The sequence below is a fragment of the Rhinoderma darwinii genome, chromosome 2 (genome assembly GCF_050947455.1).
Source record: "Rhinoderma darwinii isolate aRhiDar2 chromosome 2, aRhiDar2.hap1, whole genome shotgun sequence".
NCBI classification, from domain to species: Eukaryota; Metazoa; Chordata; class Amphibia; order Anura; family Rhinodermatidae; genus Rhinoderma; species Rhinoderma darwinii.
This window is the reverse complement of record NC_134688.1, coordinates 414,345,386-414,361,611: the sequence shown is the minus strand read 5'-3', so window position 1 is coordinate 414,361,611 and position 16,226 is coordinate 414,345,386. Positions and strand designations below refer to the sequence as shown.

Below are 16,226 nucleotides of genomic sequence, written 5' to 3'. Positions count from 1 at the left end.
ATTTTTTTTCCATAGGCACTATTTAAGACTTCAAAAATGACCACAAAAAAGCAGATACAAAATGACACTAAATGAAAAACACCAGAAAAAAACTGGTGTTTTTTGGAAGCGTTTCTGATGCAGTTTAAATTGCCAGAAAAGGAGGCCTAAGGCTAGAATCGCACATGCAGCTTTGGATGCAGTGTTATATTAGATTTTTTTTTAGCCAAACACTGGAGTGTATCCAAAAGAGAGGAGGTGTATCGGTCTTTCCTTATATACTTTTCCTTCATTTTGTAGCCCCTCTTAACGTTGGCTAATGTAAAGAAAACCTCTGCATCAAAAACTCCATAAGAGGTTCCAGCCTTGTTCACACAGTGCAGATTTGCTGCAGATTTTGCATGTATTTTTTTTTTTTGACCCAAAATCAGGAACGGAAACCAGAGAGGAAATCTATGCTAAGTGTACAGATGATGAAAGGGCACTTTAAGAGCGTGCACAATGAAGTGGTAAAATCTCATGCCATGTGCACATTTTTCTGTGAAAGCTCCTGGGATCAGTACCTGTGTAATATGCCAGCTGTGCCACAATGTGCAATAGCAGCACATAGCTCAGAATGCTGAGTGTGGAGTCCAGATCTAAGATGTAGTGCAATCCCCAACACCATAAAGTGAAATTCTACCCCATATCCGCAAAACCATCTGAAAATAAAGCCCCTGCCGTCTGTATATTTGCACAGGGGGAGGGAGACCAGCAATGGGCAGTTCAGTTTGCTGGGGCCATTCCTTTTAGACATTCCATTCAAGATCTGGTTTTATTTTTGTAAGAATAGACGTCCCTCCCAGTATAGATTACTTCTGTTATATGACTCCTGACAAGAGAGTTGCAGCTTTCTCCTAAGTTGGGGTGAGCATCTCATGTGAAGGATATGAGAATGTAACTGCTGTTGTTATTGGGTCTAATAATTGTGCCACCCAGTGCAGGCTCATAGACCCTTGTGCTTTCTGCATGAGGACCGCTGGTAGTAGATTAGACATCAATCACTCATACATTAACCCCATCCTTTCACAATCTTGTGTCCTCTGGTGTCTCACAACTAATGTGACAATAAATAGGACACGGCTCTGTGCTGTGTGGTATGTGCAGACGTTATTGGCTGTCAGTATTCTGTATGTGTTATGGTCACTAACATGAATAAGAATGGGTGGGTTCAGCTGCAGTCATGTACGTTTATTGTAGTTGTGTGGATCCATCTAGTGGTAAATTTGAATAACTTCACCCATAAATAAATAATTTCACTTCCCCAACAATTTTCAATTAAATGATATGTTACTGCAGCCTCATTTGCATATAGAAAGGGATATTAAGTATTTTGGTAGCCGAGGTCAGACTAATAATGGAAACTATTTTAACTCTTTTTAAAAATAGGGGATTTACATTTTTATATCCTTAAACCAGAACTATATGTACAGTTATTGTGTATCAGTTCTTCTGCATTTACAAGATCTCTGCTTGCTGTCAATTGGAATAATCATGTTTTTTTTTATTATCCAGAGGCTGAAAACAATTAGGCCGTCTTAGATGTGCTAAGTGTGCCTTACATCATGCGCCACTGTCATAAATTCTGTCTGCCTGGTCTAGTTTTTAGCTAATTTTAAGACCGTAATAATAACTTCTCCCCCATTGTTTTGTCAGTATTTATTTCATGTTTTGCCTGCAGTTAACAGCATCTGCATTGGATCTTGTGTGAGCAGTTAGCCCAACAGCCAATACAGACACGCATCCGTTTTTTTTAGTCACCACACACTTTAGGGGAGAACATGATGCCAGCACAGCCAAAAACAGGACATGCTGCATATTCCAAATATGACAAACATGTCCGTCTTTACAACTCCATTAAATAACATTGACACTATTATGGAGTACAAAATTCACTTACGTACATCACACCTTGGGCAGTAGATAGACGGCCAACACCAAAAGCCGGAGGTTTTGTTTAAGGCCTGGTTCACACATCGAGCGTTTGTTGCGGAATCCGCACTGAAATTCCGCAGCATAGCACAGTACAATGTAAGTAAAATACAGCTTTAATAAACGCCATTCACTCATAGCGCAAAAATTCTGCAGCAGTTTCTAGACATGCTGTGAATTTCCAAATATGTTGCAAAAATTCTGCAAATTTTCACCATGGATTACAATCAGCAATAAGTAAAAGCTGCAGCTATGTCTACAACAAAACCCGTAACGTATTATTTACGCTCTGTGTGAACACGGCCTAACAGTGAGGTAAGTTGTTAATGCTTTCCCATAATACACAATAATGTGAGCAAAAGAAAAGTGGGAGGGAGACTCCACGGTTCACGGGTTCTAGCGTTCAACTGCGCACGAATCGCTGTGGTTGACGTTTTAATTCAAAGAAAGGTACTTGATCCAGCGCTTTAAAAGCAAATTCTTCCAACTTTATTAGTAATCCACATTAAAATACAGTGAGCAAGAAGGGGTGGATGCAGCAGGCTTACGCGTTTCAAACAAAGCTCTCGTTCTTACTCATGGCATGTACATACAATAATACACAATAATGTGATTATTTCATACAAAAAAAAAAGTACTATGTGACTTTTTTTTATTTTTATTATTTAGAACCCCCCTTCTAAGAAAAGGAAACTGGAAAAGCCACGTAAGCCCATGATGTTTTGTGTGCTGGAGACCACCGTGAAGATGCTTAAGGACAAGTCTAACTGCTCTGATGACTCCGAGCACATCTCCGTGGTCACAAACTGCTTAAAAAAGATACTTACTGATCTAAAGGTAGGTGTCAAGTAAGTCACAATGAAGCATTTTAGAAAGGGGATCATGCGTAGCTCCGGGGATTAAAATCTGAATTAGTTTAATAAATTCATCTAGTAAATATCATTGTAAAATCATTGAGAATCTGATTTATCAGATGAATAATCTTCATTAATGTAATTTATTATTGAGCTGTGTCCTGCCAGGTATATACTAGGATCCTGCGATTAGAATATCTGTATCTTTTTACTGAGCAGTATGCAAGTGATGGACATCTTGTAAGACTAATATTACAGCTTTCTTATTTGCTATAGTCAGGTTGTAGGTTTGAATACCTAGGTTCGGGATGGGTGGAGGAGCTCAACATTATATAATCCATTATTAAAGAGGACCTGTTACCTTTCCTGACATGTCTATTTAAGAAAATATTTGTATTGCCTATTTCTGGAACATATTTTTGTAGAACGTTATTGTCTGTTATTCCTTCTATAAATGTATGATTAAATTGACAACTGGGTGTTACTATTCCCCTTGTCTAAGGGGTGTGTCCCTTACACACTCACTCTGTCAGCACTGATTGGACATTAGCCTGTGTAGGGACACACCCCCAACTGGTAACACCCAATTGTCAATTTATTCATAAATTTGGAAGAGAAATAATAGGGGAACGGTACAACGTAAAGTTCTAATAAAAGATCTGCAGATTCCATAACAGGCACTTCACCCACTCTGCATTAAGATTGACTGATGCATGACAAGTATGTGCAGGACGGTGGGAGAACAGAATACACAGTTCTCAGGAAATAAATGGGGAGTAGAAGAGCTGTAGAAGTAATCTAGTCATGGACATGACAACACAGCTCTACCATTACTAGCATGGCTTACCAAAGACAAATGGAAGCGCTGCAACTATGAGTAATAAGCTTTGGTAGGTCTTGTAGACAGTGTTTTTTAATTTCGTTTTTTTTTTTGTTTTGCCTGGAACATGCTGAGCCCGCTCCATATGCTTTGGGTGTCAACTGTGTATTCCGGCTGACACCTCGCGCTAAGATAATTCTGAGCCTGGCCTTTTAATCCCTTAGATGTCAATAGCGACCACGGCATCTAAGCCATCAGAAAGAGGGGGACGGCCCCCTCCGACAGCCCATCAGCCCCCTTATGACGCAATTGTGGGGTGCCGATAGTTGTCATAGCAGCCTGGAGGCCTAATGAAGGCCCCCAGGTCTGTCATCTTTCTGCTCCTATTAAGCACTGCCAGGATAATCGGATCTGGTAATAATGACAATACACCTTGTTAGCACCTTCGTATTACAATCCAACATTATTTAACCCGCACGGTGAATGTCACAAAAAAAAAATAATAATGGCAGAATTGATATATTTATTTTTTTTTTGGTAATTTTGGCTCTAAATTAAAAATGTAATAAAAAGTGATCAAATAATGTTACCAATAAAAACTACAGCTTGTCCCACAAAAAAAATAAGCCCTCACACTGCTCAATCGACGGAAAAATAAAAAAGTTACGGCTCTCGGAATGCGGCGACACAAATAATTTTTTTCATTGTAAAAGTAGTAAAAGCTAAAAATATATGTATATAGATTTGGTAACGGCGTAATCATATTGCTCAGCAGAATAAAGTTGTTCACTTTTTTACTAAATGATGAAAGCCATAAAACGAAACCCAAAAACACTGGAGAATCGCAGCTTTTTCCAGTACCACCCCATAAAGAATTTTTTTTGCAGTTTCCCAGTACACTATATGGTACTTTAAATGGTACCAATAGAAACGTCGACTTCTCCCTCAAAAAAACAAACCTTCACACTACTACCATTAATGAAAGAATTAAAAAGTTATGACTCTTTGAAGGCGGGGAGGTAAAAAGGGAAAAAAAATGGCTTGGACTTCAAAGGGTTAATAAACACAAGTATTATTGTTTCTTGCACTTATGAAAACCACTGACTCAAAATTCAATTCTCATTATAAAAAAAAAAAACTAACAATAGTTCTGAGGTGAAAATCTGCATTTACATCATGGCAACTTAGACGGTCAAAATGAGCATTGTTGATTAGTTGCTATGATTTTACATAATGGATGTTTACTTTTAGCTTGTAGATATGTCTCCCTCTACTTTGTATCATCACCATGTAAACAGAAGAAGTTACATGAATGCAGACACCGCTATGGTGGAGAACTTGTGACTTTTTGCTCTTGCTGTACCTTTCTCCCATCTCTTGTTTAGTATGTGTGCTAAATCCCAATCCCAATGTTGTGTTTACATATGAAAATGCAGAATGACAGATGGAAGAACAGATGAATTTCTGAAATATTATAGCAAGTTTACCTAATTTGCAAAAAGTTAATTGCCAGTAAACAGCCAAGAATCCTTCTTCTTTACAAAGAGATGCCAGCAATGCTTAATTAGTATGGCATAACGGGGAGCGAGATTAGTGGAAGAATCCCGATCACTGGAATTAGAACCTACTTATGTTAAGGCCCTTTAATGCAGGCCAATTATCGGGCAAACGAGTGTTCACAGAACGCTTGTTCCCGATCATTGCCCTGTGTAAACGCCCATTTATCGGCTGATTGTATAGTTTATGCAGCCGAATATATTATTGTGTTGGCAGCACATCTCCCTGTGTAAACATGATGGAATTGTATGACGAGCGCTCGTCCCCGTACATAGCTCCTTGTGAAAGAAGCAAACGAGCGCCAATCAACAAGATATCTCGTTGATCGGCGCTCGTTTAGACGGCCCCCGTCGAGTTGTGTAATAGGACCTTACAGTCCTTTTATTAGTGTATACGTACAGCAATTTAGAATATATAACTTAGACAGTGACCCAGTCTAAGCCCTGCACGGGTGTCTCGTGCAGGCTGGAGCTCCTGTTCCAACGCCCGCCATCAAAGTTTACTTCGACCGCGGCCGTTTAACCCGTAAAATGCCACCGTCCATAGCGACTGCGGAATTTAACTTGTTTACAGAGGGAGGGATCTCCCTCTGTCACCCATCAGCGGCCCGCAATACAATCGCGGGTCTCTGATGGGGTGTCATGGCAGCCGGGGACCTGATAAAAGCCCCCAGGTCTGCCCTGGGCATATGCCTGTTAGGACGCGCCGGAGGCACGTCTTAATAGATTGCCTGTCAGATTTACACTGACAGGCAATAATGCTCTGGTATACGAAGTATACCAAAGCATTATAGCAGCGATCTGAAGATCGCATAGTAAAGTCCCCTAGTGGACTAAAAAAATAAGTAATTAATGTGAAATAAAGATTATTAATAAAATTGACAGTAAAAAAATAAATCCATTTTTTTTTCCATAAAAAGTGGTCTTATTTAGTAAAAGTGTAAAAAATAAATAAAAGTACACATACAGTGAAGGAAATAAGTATTTGATCCCTTGCTGATTTTGTAAGTTTGCCCACTGTCAAAGTCATGAACAGTCTAGAATTTTTAGGCTAGGTTAATTTTACCAGTGAGAGATAGATTATATAAAACAAAAAAAACAGAACATCACATTGTCAAAATTATATATATTTATTTGCATTGTGCACAGAGAAATAAGTATTTGATCCCTTTGGCAAACAAGACTTAATACTTGGTGGCAAAACCCTTGTTGGCAAGCACAGCAGTCAGACGTTTTTTGTAGTTGATGATGAGGTTTGCACACATGTTAGATGGAATTTTGGCCCACTCCTCTTTGCAGATCATCTGTAAATCATTAAGATTTCGAGGCTGTCGCTTGGCAACTCGGATCTTCAGCTCCCTCCATAAGTTTTCGATGGGATTAAGGTCTGGAGACTGGCTAGGCCACTCCATGACCTTAATGTGCTTCTTTTTGAGCCAATCCTTTGTTGCCTTGGCTGTATGTTTCGGGTCATTGTCGTGCTGGAAGACCCAGCCACGAGCCATTTTTAATGTCCTGGTGGAGGGAAGGAGGTTGTCACTCAGGATTTGACGGTACATGGCTCCATCCATTCTCCCATTGATGCGGTGAAGTAGTCCTGTGCCCTTAGCAGAGAAACACCCCCAAAACATAATGTTTCCACCTCCATGCTTGACAGCGGGGACGGTGTTCTTTGGGTCACAGGCAGCATTTCTCTTCCTCCAAACACGGCGAGTTGAGTTAATGCCAAAGAGCTCAATTTTAGTCTCATCTGACCACAGCACCTTCTCCCAATCACTCTCAGAATCATCCAGATGTTCATTTGTAAACTTCAGACGGGCCTGTACATGTGCCTTCTTGAGCAGGGGGACCTTGCGGGCACTGCAGGATTTTAATCCATTACGGCGTAATGTGTTACCAATGGTTTTCTTGGTGACTGTGGTCCCAGCTGCCTTGAGATCATTAACAAGTTCCCCCGTGTCGTTTTCGGCTGAGCTCTCACCTTCCTCAGGATCAAGGATACCCCACGAGGTGAGATTTTGCATGGAGCCCCAGATCGATGTCGATTGACAGTCATTTTGTATGTCTTCCATTTTCTTACTATTGCACCAACAGTTGTCTCCTTCTCACCCAGCGTCTTACTTATGGTTTTGTAGCCCATTCCAGCCTTGTGCAAGTCTATGATCTTGTCCCTGACATCCTTAGAAAGCTCTTTGGTCTTGCCTATGTTGTAGAGGTTAGAGTCAGACTGATTAACCGGTTAAGGACTAGGCTGTTTTACAGCTAAATGACCAGAGCAAATTTCACAATTTTGCTATGCGCTTCTTTAGATGACTATAACTCAGCAGGTGAATAAAGTTCATCTTTGAATTTTACACTCTTTTTAAAGGACAGATAGGGCTTTGTTTTAGTGGCATTTGTCAGTATATATCATTTTTATTTTTTTCTCTAAAGTGGGCAAAATTGGAAAAAAATGCAAGAATTTAGCAATTGCGCCAGTTTATGCTAGCATTTTTCACACACGGTATGGACCACGGACAAAATTAATCTCCTTTCACATTCTTCCACTTCTCCCGTGCATGGGGATACCAAATATGTGTGCCTTATTCACTGTGCGGGCATGTGCCAGGGCTTGGCATAAAAGGAGGCTTTTCGGTCCAGGAATTTTGCATTTGATTTTATAGCCGCATACTGTTTTCTGGGGGGTGTAATGCTGCTGAAACATTAGAATCACCCCATAAATGACTTCATTCGCACAAGTAGACCCCACAAGGTTTCCTTCAAGGGGTTTATCATATTTTTAGCAAGTCCAGTTTTCTTCTGAAAGTTTCTTGAATAAGATGGAACAAAAAAAAATCAGCTATTTTTTAGCAAATGCGTCAGTTTAGGCTAGTATTTTTCACATACGGCATAGACCACGGACAAAATTCATCTCCTTTCACATTCTTTCACTTCTCCCGTGCATGGGCATACCAAATATGTGTGCCTTATTCACTGTGCGGGCATGTGCCTGGGCTTGGCATAAAAGGAGGCTTTTCGGCCTTTTCGGTCCAGGAATTTTGCATTTGATTTTATAGCCGTATACTGTTTTCTGGGGGGTGTAATGCTGCTGAAACATTAGAATCACCCCATAAATGACTTCATTCACACAAGTAGACCCCACAAGGTTTCCTTCAAGGGGTTTATCATATTTTTAGCAAGTCCAGTTTTCTTCTGAAAGTTTCTTGAATAAGATGGAACAAAAAAAAATCAGCTATTTTTTAGCAAATGCGTCAGTTTAGGCTAGTATTTTTCACACACGGTATAGACCACGGACAAAATTAATCTCCTTTCACATTCTTCCACTTCTCCCGTGCATGGGGATACCAAATATGTGTGCCTTATTCACTGTGCGGGCATGTGCCAGGGCTTGGCATAAAAGGAGGCTTTTCGGTCCAGGAATTTTGCATTTGATTTTATAGCAGCATAGTGTTTTCTTGGGGGCCTAATGCTGCTGAAACATTAGAATCACCCCATAAATGACTTCATTCACACAAGTAGACCCCACAAGGTTTCCTTCAAGGGGTTTATCATATTTTTAGACAGTCCAGTTTTCTTCTGAAAGTTTCTTGAATAAGATGGAACAAAATAAAATTACCTTTTTTTTTAACAAATGCGTCAGTTTATGCTAGCTTTTTCACACACAAAATGGACCACGGACAAAATTAATCTCCTTTCACATTCTTCCACTTCTCCTGTGCATGGGGATACCAAATATGTGTGCTTTATTCACGGGCATGTGCCAGGGCTTGGCATAAAAGGAGGCTTTTTGGCCTTTTCGGTCCAGGAATTCTGCACTTGATTTTATAGCCGCATACTGTTTTCTGGGGGGCCTAATGCTGCTGAAAGATTAGAATCACCCCATAAATTACTTCATTCACGCAAGTAGACCCCACAAGGTTTTCTTCAAGGGGTTTATCATATTTTTAGACAGTCCAGTTTTCTTCTGAAAGTTTCTTGAATAAGATGGATCAAAATAAAATTAGCAATTTTTTAGCAAATGCGTCAGTTTATACCAGCATTTTTCACACACGGCATAGACCACGGACAAAATTCATCTCCTTTCACATTCTTCCACTTCTCCTGAGCATGGGGATACCAAATATGTGGCCTTATTTATCACATAGAGATGTAGGAGGGCGGAGGATAGAAGAAGATTATTTCACAAATCGCTTTTTTTCAAAGCTGGTTTTACAAAACTCAACAGAGTTTCTATAACACTTCCAAAATATCTGCTCTTGAAGCAGAAATCCCAAAATATTCATCTAGGGGTATAATGGGAATTTATTTTTTGGGGTTTTCTAAAATAAGAAATTGCAGGTTTATGCAAATGGAGCTCTCCAGCAGATGAACTTTAGAGAATATGCAAACATGACATCCACCCCCCACCCATTCCCTCCCTCACCCTTGGAGTAAAATCAGGGGAAAAATAAAAACGTAATGTAGGGCAAATATATTTTCAACGAATTAACTAAAATCTAATAATTCAGAACAGTGTGGTATTTTTTAAAACATGGCTCAATGCACAGGCCTGGTTATGAGGGACAGAAATATCGGGAATCTTTGCGGTGCCCGTCTTTTCTGCAGACGCGGCACTTTTTCTGAGGGTTGCTTCTGGTTGGTGTTGGGGGAATCCGACTGATGAAGTGTCTTTCAGTCAGTCGCGTGACATCCTCAGACTGGGGGCATTCTCGGGTGTCCTGAACATCAAATATGAGGCCTTCAATAATTTTTTTATGTGTCTCTGCCTCTGTTTTTTTTGTAGAGCACAAATGAGTTGTGGATGGCCACCTGTAACAAATAAATGGCCACTTTTTTGTACCAGGTTTTTGTTTTTCGCTTCACTAAATAGGGCTGTAAAACCTGGTCGCTTAAATCCACCCCCCCCATGTACTTGTTATATTCGGACACACTCACTGGTTTGTGCTTGTCCGATGTTGCCCCCCTTTCCCTCACTGCCACTGTTCCTGCGGTATGAATCGTGCTCAGCACATACACATCTTTGCGATCCCTGAACTTGACCGCCAGCAATTCTTCAGATGCATAAGCACAGGAGTCCCCCTTTACCATGCGCTTCCCCACTAATTGCTGTGGAAAACCAATTCTGTTTTTGCGCATGGTACCACATGCCCCAGTCCTTGCAGCATGCAAATGCCTAAACAGGGGCACACTCGAATAAAAATTATCACAGTACAGGTGGTACCCCTTGTGAAGCAGAGGCTGCATGATCTCCCACACGATCTTACTGCTGGTGGAAAGATCAGGGGGGCATCCAGGAACATTTATTGTGCGGTCCCGCCCTTCATAAATTCTGAAGGCGGTGGTATATCCTGACCCGCTTTCACACAATTTGTAGAGCTTAACGCCATATCTTGCCCTTTTGGAAGGTAGATATTGGCGAAAGCTAAGTCTGCCATGAAAGTTGAGGAGGGATTCGTCCACACTTACATTCTGCTCAGGGGTGTAGAGTTGCAGAAATAAATTATTCAGGGAATTTATTAGCGGTCTTATTTTGAACAACCGATCCCGGTTTGCATCGGTACTTGGGGGGGCCTGTGCGTTGTCATTGAAGTGGAGGAACCTCATTATTGTCTCATAACGAGACCTGGGCATTACTGCAGAATATACTGGGGTGGCTTGGGCGGGTCTTGTTGACCAGTAAGACCTAATGGAGGGCTTTTTGACAATACCCATATTTAGGGTGAGCCCCAAAAAATTTTTTAATTCCAGCAAATTGGTGGGCGTCCAATCTCTGGCATGGGTGGATGAAGGTTTCTGCCTTATATATTGAGTGGCATATAAATTTGTTTCGTGGACAATCTGATTTAGGATGTCGTCCGTTATAAATAAATGGAAGTAATCCATTTGGACAAAATTTGTATTGTCCACGGTTATGCCAGGAGTGGCAGTAAATCCGTGGATTCTAGGCCCAAAAGATGGGGCAGGTGCCCATACAAGAGCCTGGACTGGAGGGACCAGGCTGTCCCGTGCTACAGCGCTACTTGGCCCTGCGCTTTCAAGTTCTGCAGTTTCAACTGCATCAGGGACAACGTCCCCTGAAGATGAACCTGAAGTGACGCTGTCATCGTCACTACCTAAAACAGGTTCCATCTCGGACGCCATCTCTGATGCGGTCTCCGACTCAGACCACAGCATGGCGTATGCCTCCTCGGCGCTAAACAACTTCCTCGCCATAACGTAACTAACACTAACACTAACTAAACAAATTGTTTTTTGTTTTTTTATATAAAACACACAAACTAACTGCTATATATATCTACACTACCGCTAACAAAAAAATAAACCGCTATTGCTATATATATTATATATATGTGGATATATATATAATTATATACTCCCTACCTGCCTATTCTAATAGAATAAAAGAAAGAAAGGTAGATAGATAGAAAAAAAGATAGATGGATAGATAGATTGTATAGATAGATAGAAATCTATCTATACAGAGAATGTTTTAGAGTGTAACTGTATTTTTTGTGTAACTGTAACTGTAATCTTCTGGCAGCAATTCTCCCGAGTCTCTTCTTCTCCTCAAACTGAAACAATGTTTGAGGAGAAGAAAAGAGGCAGGAGATTTACTGCCAGAAAAGTCAAAATAAAACAAATGTGGTCGCTGTGATAGGTTTTCACAGCGACCACATGTTCAGGGACCATCAGATTGGTCCCTGATACTCTGCCCAGTGCCCAGAGCTGTTGGTAACAGCGTGGGCACAGGGCTGTGTGCACGCAATCGCGTGCACACTGTTTTCTATGCAGAAATGCATGTGATCGCTGTGATTGGTTGTCACAGCGATCACATGTTCAGGGGCCAAAAGATTGACCCCTGACATTCTGCCCAGTGCCCATGGCTGTTAGCAACAGCCAGGGCACAGAACTGTGTGCATGCGATCGCGCGTGCACAGTCTCTGAAGTGCCGCCGTAAATAGTCTATACGGCGGACTTTAGAGACCCTGACCGCTGGCCGTATATTTACGGCCAGCGGTCGGGAACCTGTTAATTGAGTCTGTGGACAGGAGTCTTTTATACAGGTGACCATGTAAGACAGTTGTCTTTAATGCAGGCACCAAGTTGATTTGGAGCGTGTAACTGGTCTGGAGGAGGCTGAACTCTTAATGGTTGGTAGGGGATCAAATACTTATTTCTCTGTGCACAATGCAAATAAATATATATAATTTTGACAATGTGATTTTCTTTTTTTTTTTAAATATAATCTATCTCTCACTGGTAAAATTAACCTAGCCTAAAAATTCTAGACTGTTCATGACTTTGACAGTGGGCAAACGTACAAAATCAGCAAGGGATCAAATACTTATTTCCTTCACTGTATATGGTATCGCCGCGACCATAATGACTCAATTAATGAAGTTAATATGTAATTTAAACCGCAAGGTGAACACCGTCAAAAAAAAAAAACACAAAATACAATGGCGAAATTGCTATTTTTTCCATTGCCCCCCCCCCAAAAAGTCATAATAAAAATTAATCAATAAGTCCCATGTACCCCAAAACGGTACCAATCAAAACTACGTCTCGTCCCGCAAAATACAAAGTTATAGCTCTTTGAATGCGACTATAGAAAAACCAATAAAATAGCTCGGTCATTAGGGCCTAAAATAGGATGGTCACTAAGGGGTTAATGGTTGAGTCAAAGTGCTGACTTGAATCTCATTAAGATGCTGTGGCAAGTCCCTAAATGGACAGTTCATGCTCGAAAACCTTCCAATGTAGCCGAATTAAAACAATTCTGCAAAGAAGAGTGGGACAAAATTCCTCCACAGCGATGTAATAGGGTCATCGCAAGTAATCGGAAATGTTTGATTGTAGTTGTTACTGCCACAGGTGGCACAACCAGTTATTCGGTTTAGGTGAGGAAAAATCTTTTTCACATGGGGGGATATAAGTTTTGAATAAATCTTTATCTTCAATACAAGGAATGATAATTTGAAAGCTGCATTTTGTGTTTCTTTTTTTTATCTATTATTAAAATTAGTTGGATGATCTAAAACATTTTATATGTGACAAAGATAGTGGGTGAGGGGCAAATACTTTTTCCACAGCACTGTATTTGCACATCGATCTAATGTGCATGGGGACTGCCTGACTTTCCCTCTAGATCCATATTGAGGGGCACATGAGTGGACATGTTGGATTTTATCATGTCCGATTCAAAACTTGCAACACTGCTTATGACTTTGGTTCCTATAAGGAAGTAATCCTGCAACTAGAAATCCTAAATCTTAGCATGAGGATCATAGCTGGGTTTGATTGTTGGAGGTTTTTCTGAATTAGGTTATGAATACCAGATTAGTGGTGTGGCCCTGTAACTATAATTCTAATACTATGGTAAGAGAAAAATGTAGAAATCGGGAGACTTTAAAAGATCTGGAAAAACATTCATCCATAGTCCCATAAGAAAAGCCTTCCATGAGTTTGGCACCACTAATATTTAATTGTGCATACTGGTTGCCAGGACTATTTTCTAGTTGAACTTTTGGTTCCGTATTAACCCCTTGAAGACATATGACGGGTATGCTCTACATGAGTGGCAGACAGCCACATCATGGCTAGTATACATTCTGAATACGTGGGCACTGCCACTATGCCCGTGCTCTAACGGCAGAGATCAGAGTTTCTCTGATCTTCACCATTTAAGCCTTTGTATGCCACAATCAGCTCTGATCACGGCATACAAAGGCAGAGACTGCCGGCATTAGTGACATAAACCTTTACATTAATAAGTCTTAGCCATGTGGCAAAATCACTAAATCAAGAACAGCTATTAGCTGTGACATTTCTAACACTTCTTGATCAAACAATGACTTCTAAGGGTCATGGGTATCAGAAACAGTCCAAAAGATTTGGTATTGTTTATTTGGAGCACTTTGGTACCCTATCTTTGTTCGCAAAGCATACACGCGTGCCAAAGTTTGTATACATGAAAAACAACGTTTGGAGGAGCGCTGTTGTCCATTTAGAAGTAACCGTCTTCTGCAGGTTTCCTTAGACCTGATCACTGAGCGTTCTTGTGAATATGAAGTTTAGATTTTATTCCCAGTATTTCTTACATGGATCATTGGTGTGTTTTAAAGTAATGCAGAAAAAAAATATCTTTCTTTTACAGGTACAACATAAACCTGTGCCCTGTGGGAATGGGGAAGAAAGTTTATTTTTGACAGCAATTGAGAACTCGTGGGTGCACATCCGCAGAAGGAAGAGGGATCGAATGAGACAACTGAGAGAGTTACCCCGAGCTCCTGATAAGAATTTCATGTCGTCTCAGAAGGATGAAAGACAAACTCTGGATGAAGAGACCGTAGGAAAAACTGCATCCTCTGATGAGAAGATTTCTACTCCTGATTTAAGTGGCGCTGCAGCAGCTTTGACTCCAGATCCTGAAGACACCATTCCTGACTCTATGGAGCAGGACTCCAGGCCATTACCAGAAGAAGCAGAGGAGGACTCAGCTTTAGGTCAGATCACTGAGGTTGATGAGCAAGATTCCTTTGAAGAAGTCCACCAGATCACGACAGAAGCATCACAACCTGTCAGTAGCATCAACTCTCCCTTTCTTTTTAAATGTTTAATGAATGTTAAGAAGGAGACAAGCAATGTATTGGTAGAGATGCACTGGGTGGAAGGCCACAACAGGGACTTGATGAACCAACTCTGCACGTACTTGAGGAATCAGGTTTGTAGACTTGCCACCAGTTAGTGTTTCTGTAACAAATTGCTTCTAATGTTCTTTACTTTTTTTTAACAAGGCTTTTTTACCCCTAGAACTGTTAAGTAATATTTCTCCTCCTCCCTCCTCTGCACCAGTATTACCAGGATTTTATACCTTACACAATGCCCCATTAATGTGACATGGTGCATGCAAATCTGTCACCCCATTGTCATTTTTTACTGAAATACCCAGTGTCATTTAATAAAACCAGACGAAGAATTACTCAGGAGTGCGGTTACACATTGATCAGTACTTGGCAAAGGTTTGTGTTAATATTTTACTTTTTGTTAGTTATAAGTTCTGCGACTTAAGATATATGAAGCGTGTACAAATGTAAGACAAGAAAACGCAAACGCGTCTTTTTTTTATTTTTTCCTGCTGTAGTGTTTTAATATTGAAAGACAGGAATCTCATTTTAAGAGCATCTGTCACCAAAATGATGTTATTTTATTTCTCTAGAGTAATCATTATAGGGTCATGTAATAAATATATTCTACTCAATGGGACTGATTTTCTTCCAGTAACTTACACTAAAGCTGTCCTGAATTTTATCTATGTAGCTTAACTATATAGCTGCTGATGAATATTGATGAGGACTTCCGCCCTTGTCCAGCCCTTTTAGAATAAAGGATTTAGCCCTTGATGGGTGGATCATGTCACCTGACATAATTTGCTGAATCTGATTGGTCAGAGCCTTTTGCTGCAGTTCTAGCTTTTAGAGTAATTCAGAGACCAGCCAATTTTTTTTTATTCTTTTACTCTAAAGTGACTGATAAATGGCAGAAAGACACAATAAAAAAGTAAAAGATGCAATTTGCCTAATTGTCCACAAGGGAATATATCATAAACTAATGTTAATCACACCCAAAAAAAAACCCAACATACTGTCTTATTGAGTTCAATGTAGCTCCTAAGCTCTCTGTTTAATGGTAGCCAGCTACTGGGCCTGCGCTAGTTTCCTGTGCACAGTGTGTTACTATGGAGGAGGCTAAATGATATGCCCCTGCAGAGCCAGGGGCAGGACTTCAGAAATATAGACAGTACATAACTTCAAAAAAAGCATATATTAGTAACATATAATTATCAACGTATACTGGTTTACATTAGCAATAAAGTAACCAACCCCCTTAAGTCTCATTGATTCACCATTAGTCATTTCCTGGTGTAAATAGATTGAAAAATATGTCTCTTGGGGAAAACGTTATATTTATGAAATCTACATCTAAGACACTGAAGAGGGGCAAAATTAAGTTACTTGACCATCTAGTGAATGTGCTGTGACAGGG

The 16,226-nt window shown here is 40.3% G+C and overlaps 1 protein-coding gene across 4 annotated transcripts in view; it reads left to right on the top strand.

Annotated features, from left to right (window-relative positions):
• The window catches only part of METTL16 (methyltransferase 16, RNA N6-adenosine), a 72,888-nt gene extending 57,459 nt beyond the window's left edge, over window positions 1-15,429 (top strand). For all 4 annotated transcript variants that reach the window (XM_075850824.1, XM_075850825.1, XM_075850826.1 and 1 more), the window contains exons 9-10: window positions 2,620-2,787; window positions 14,338-15,429. In XM_075850824.1, the coding sequence (XP_075706939.1) occupies window positions 2,620-2,787; window positions 14,338-14,928 (759 nt within the window). In that variant the 3' untranslated portion in view covers window positions 14,929-15,429. The remainder of the gene's footprint in view (window positions 1-2,619; window positions 2,788-14,337) is intronic.
• The last annotated feature ends 797 nt before the right edge of the window (window positions 15,430-16,226 follow it).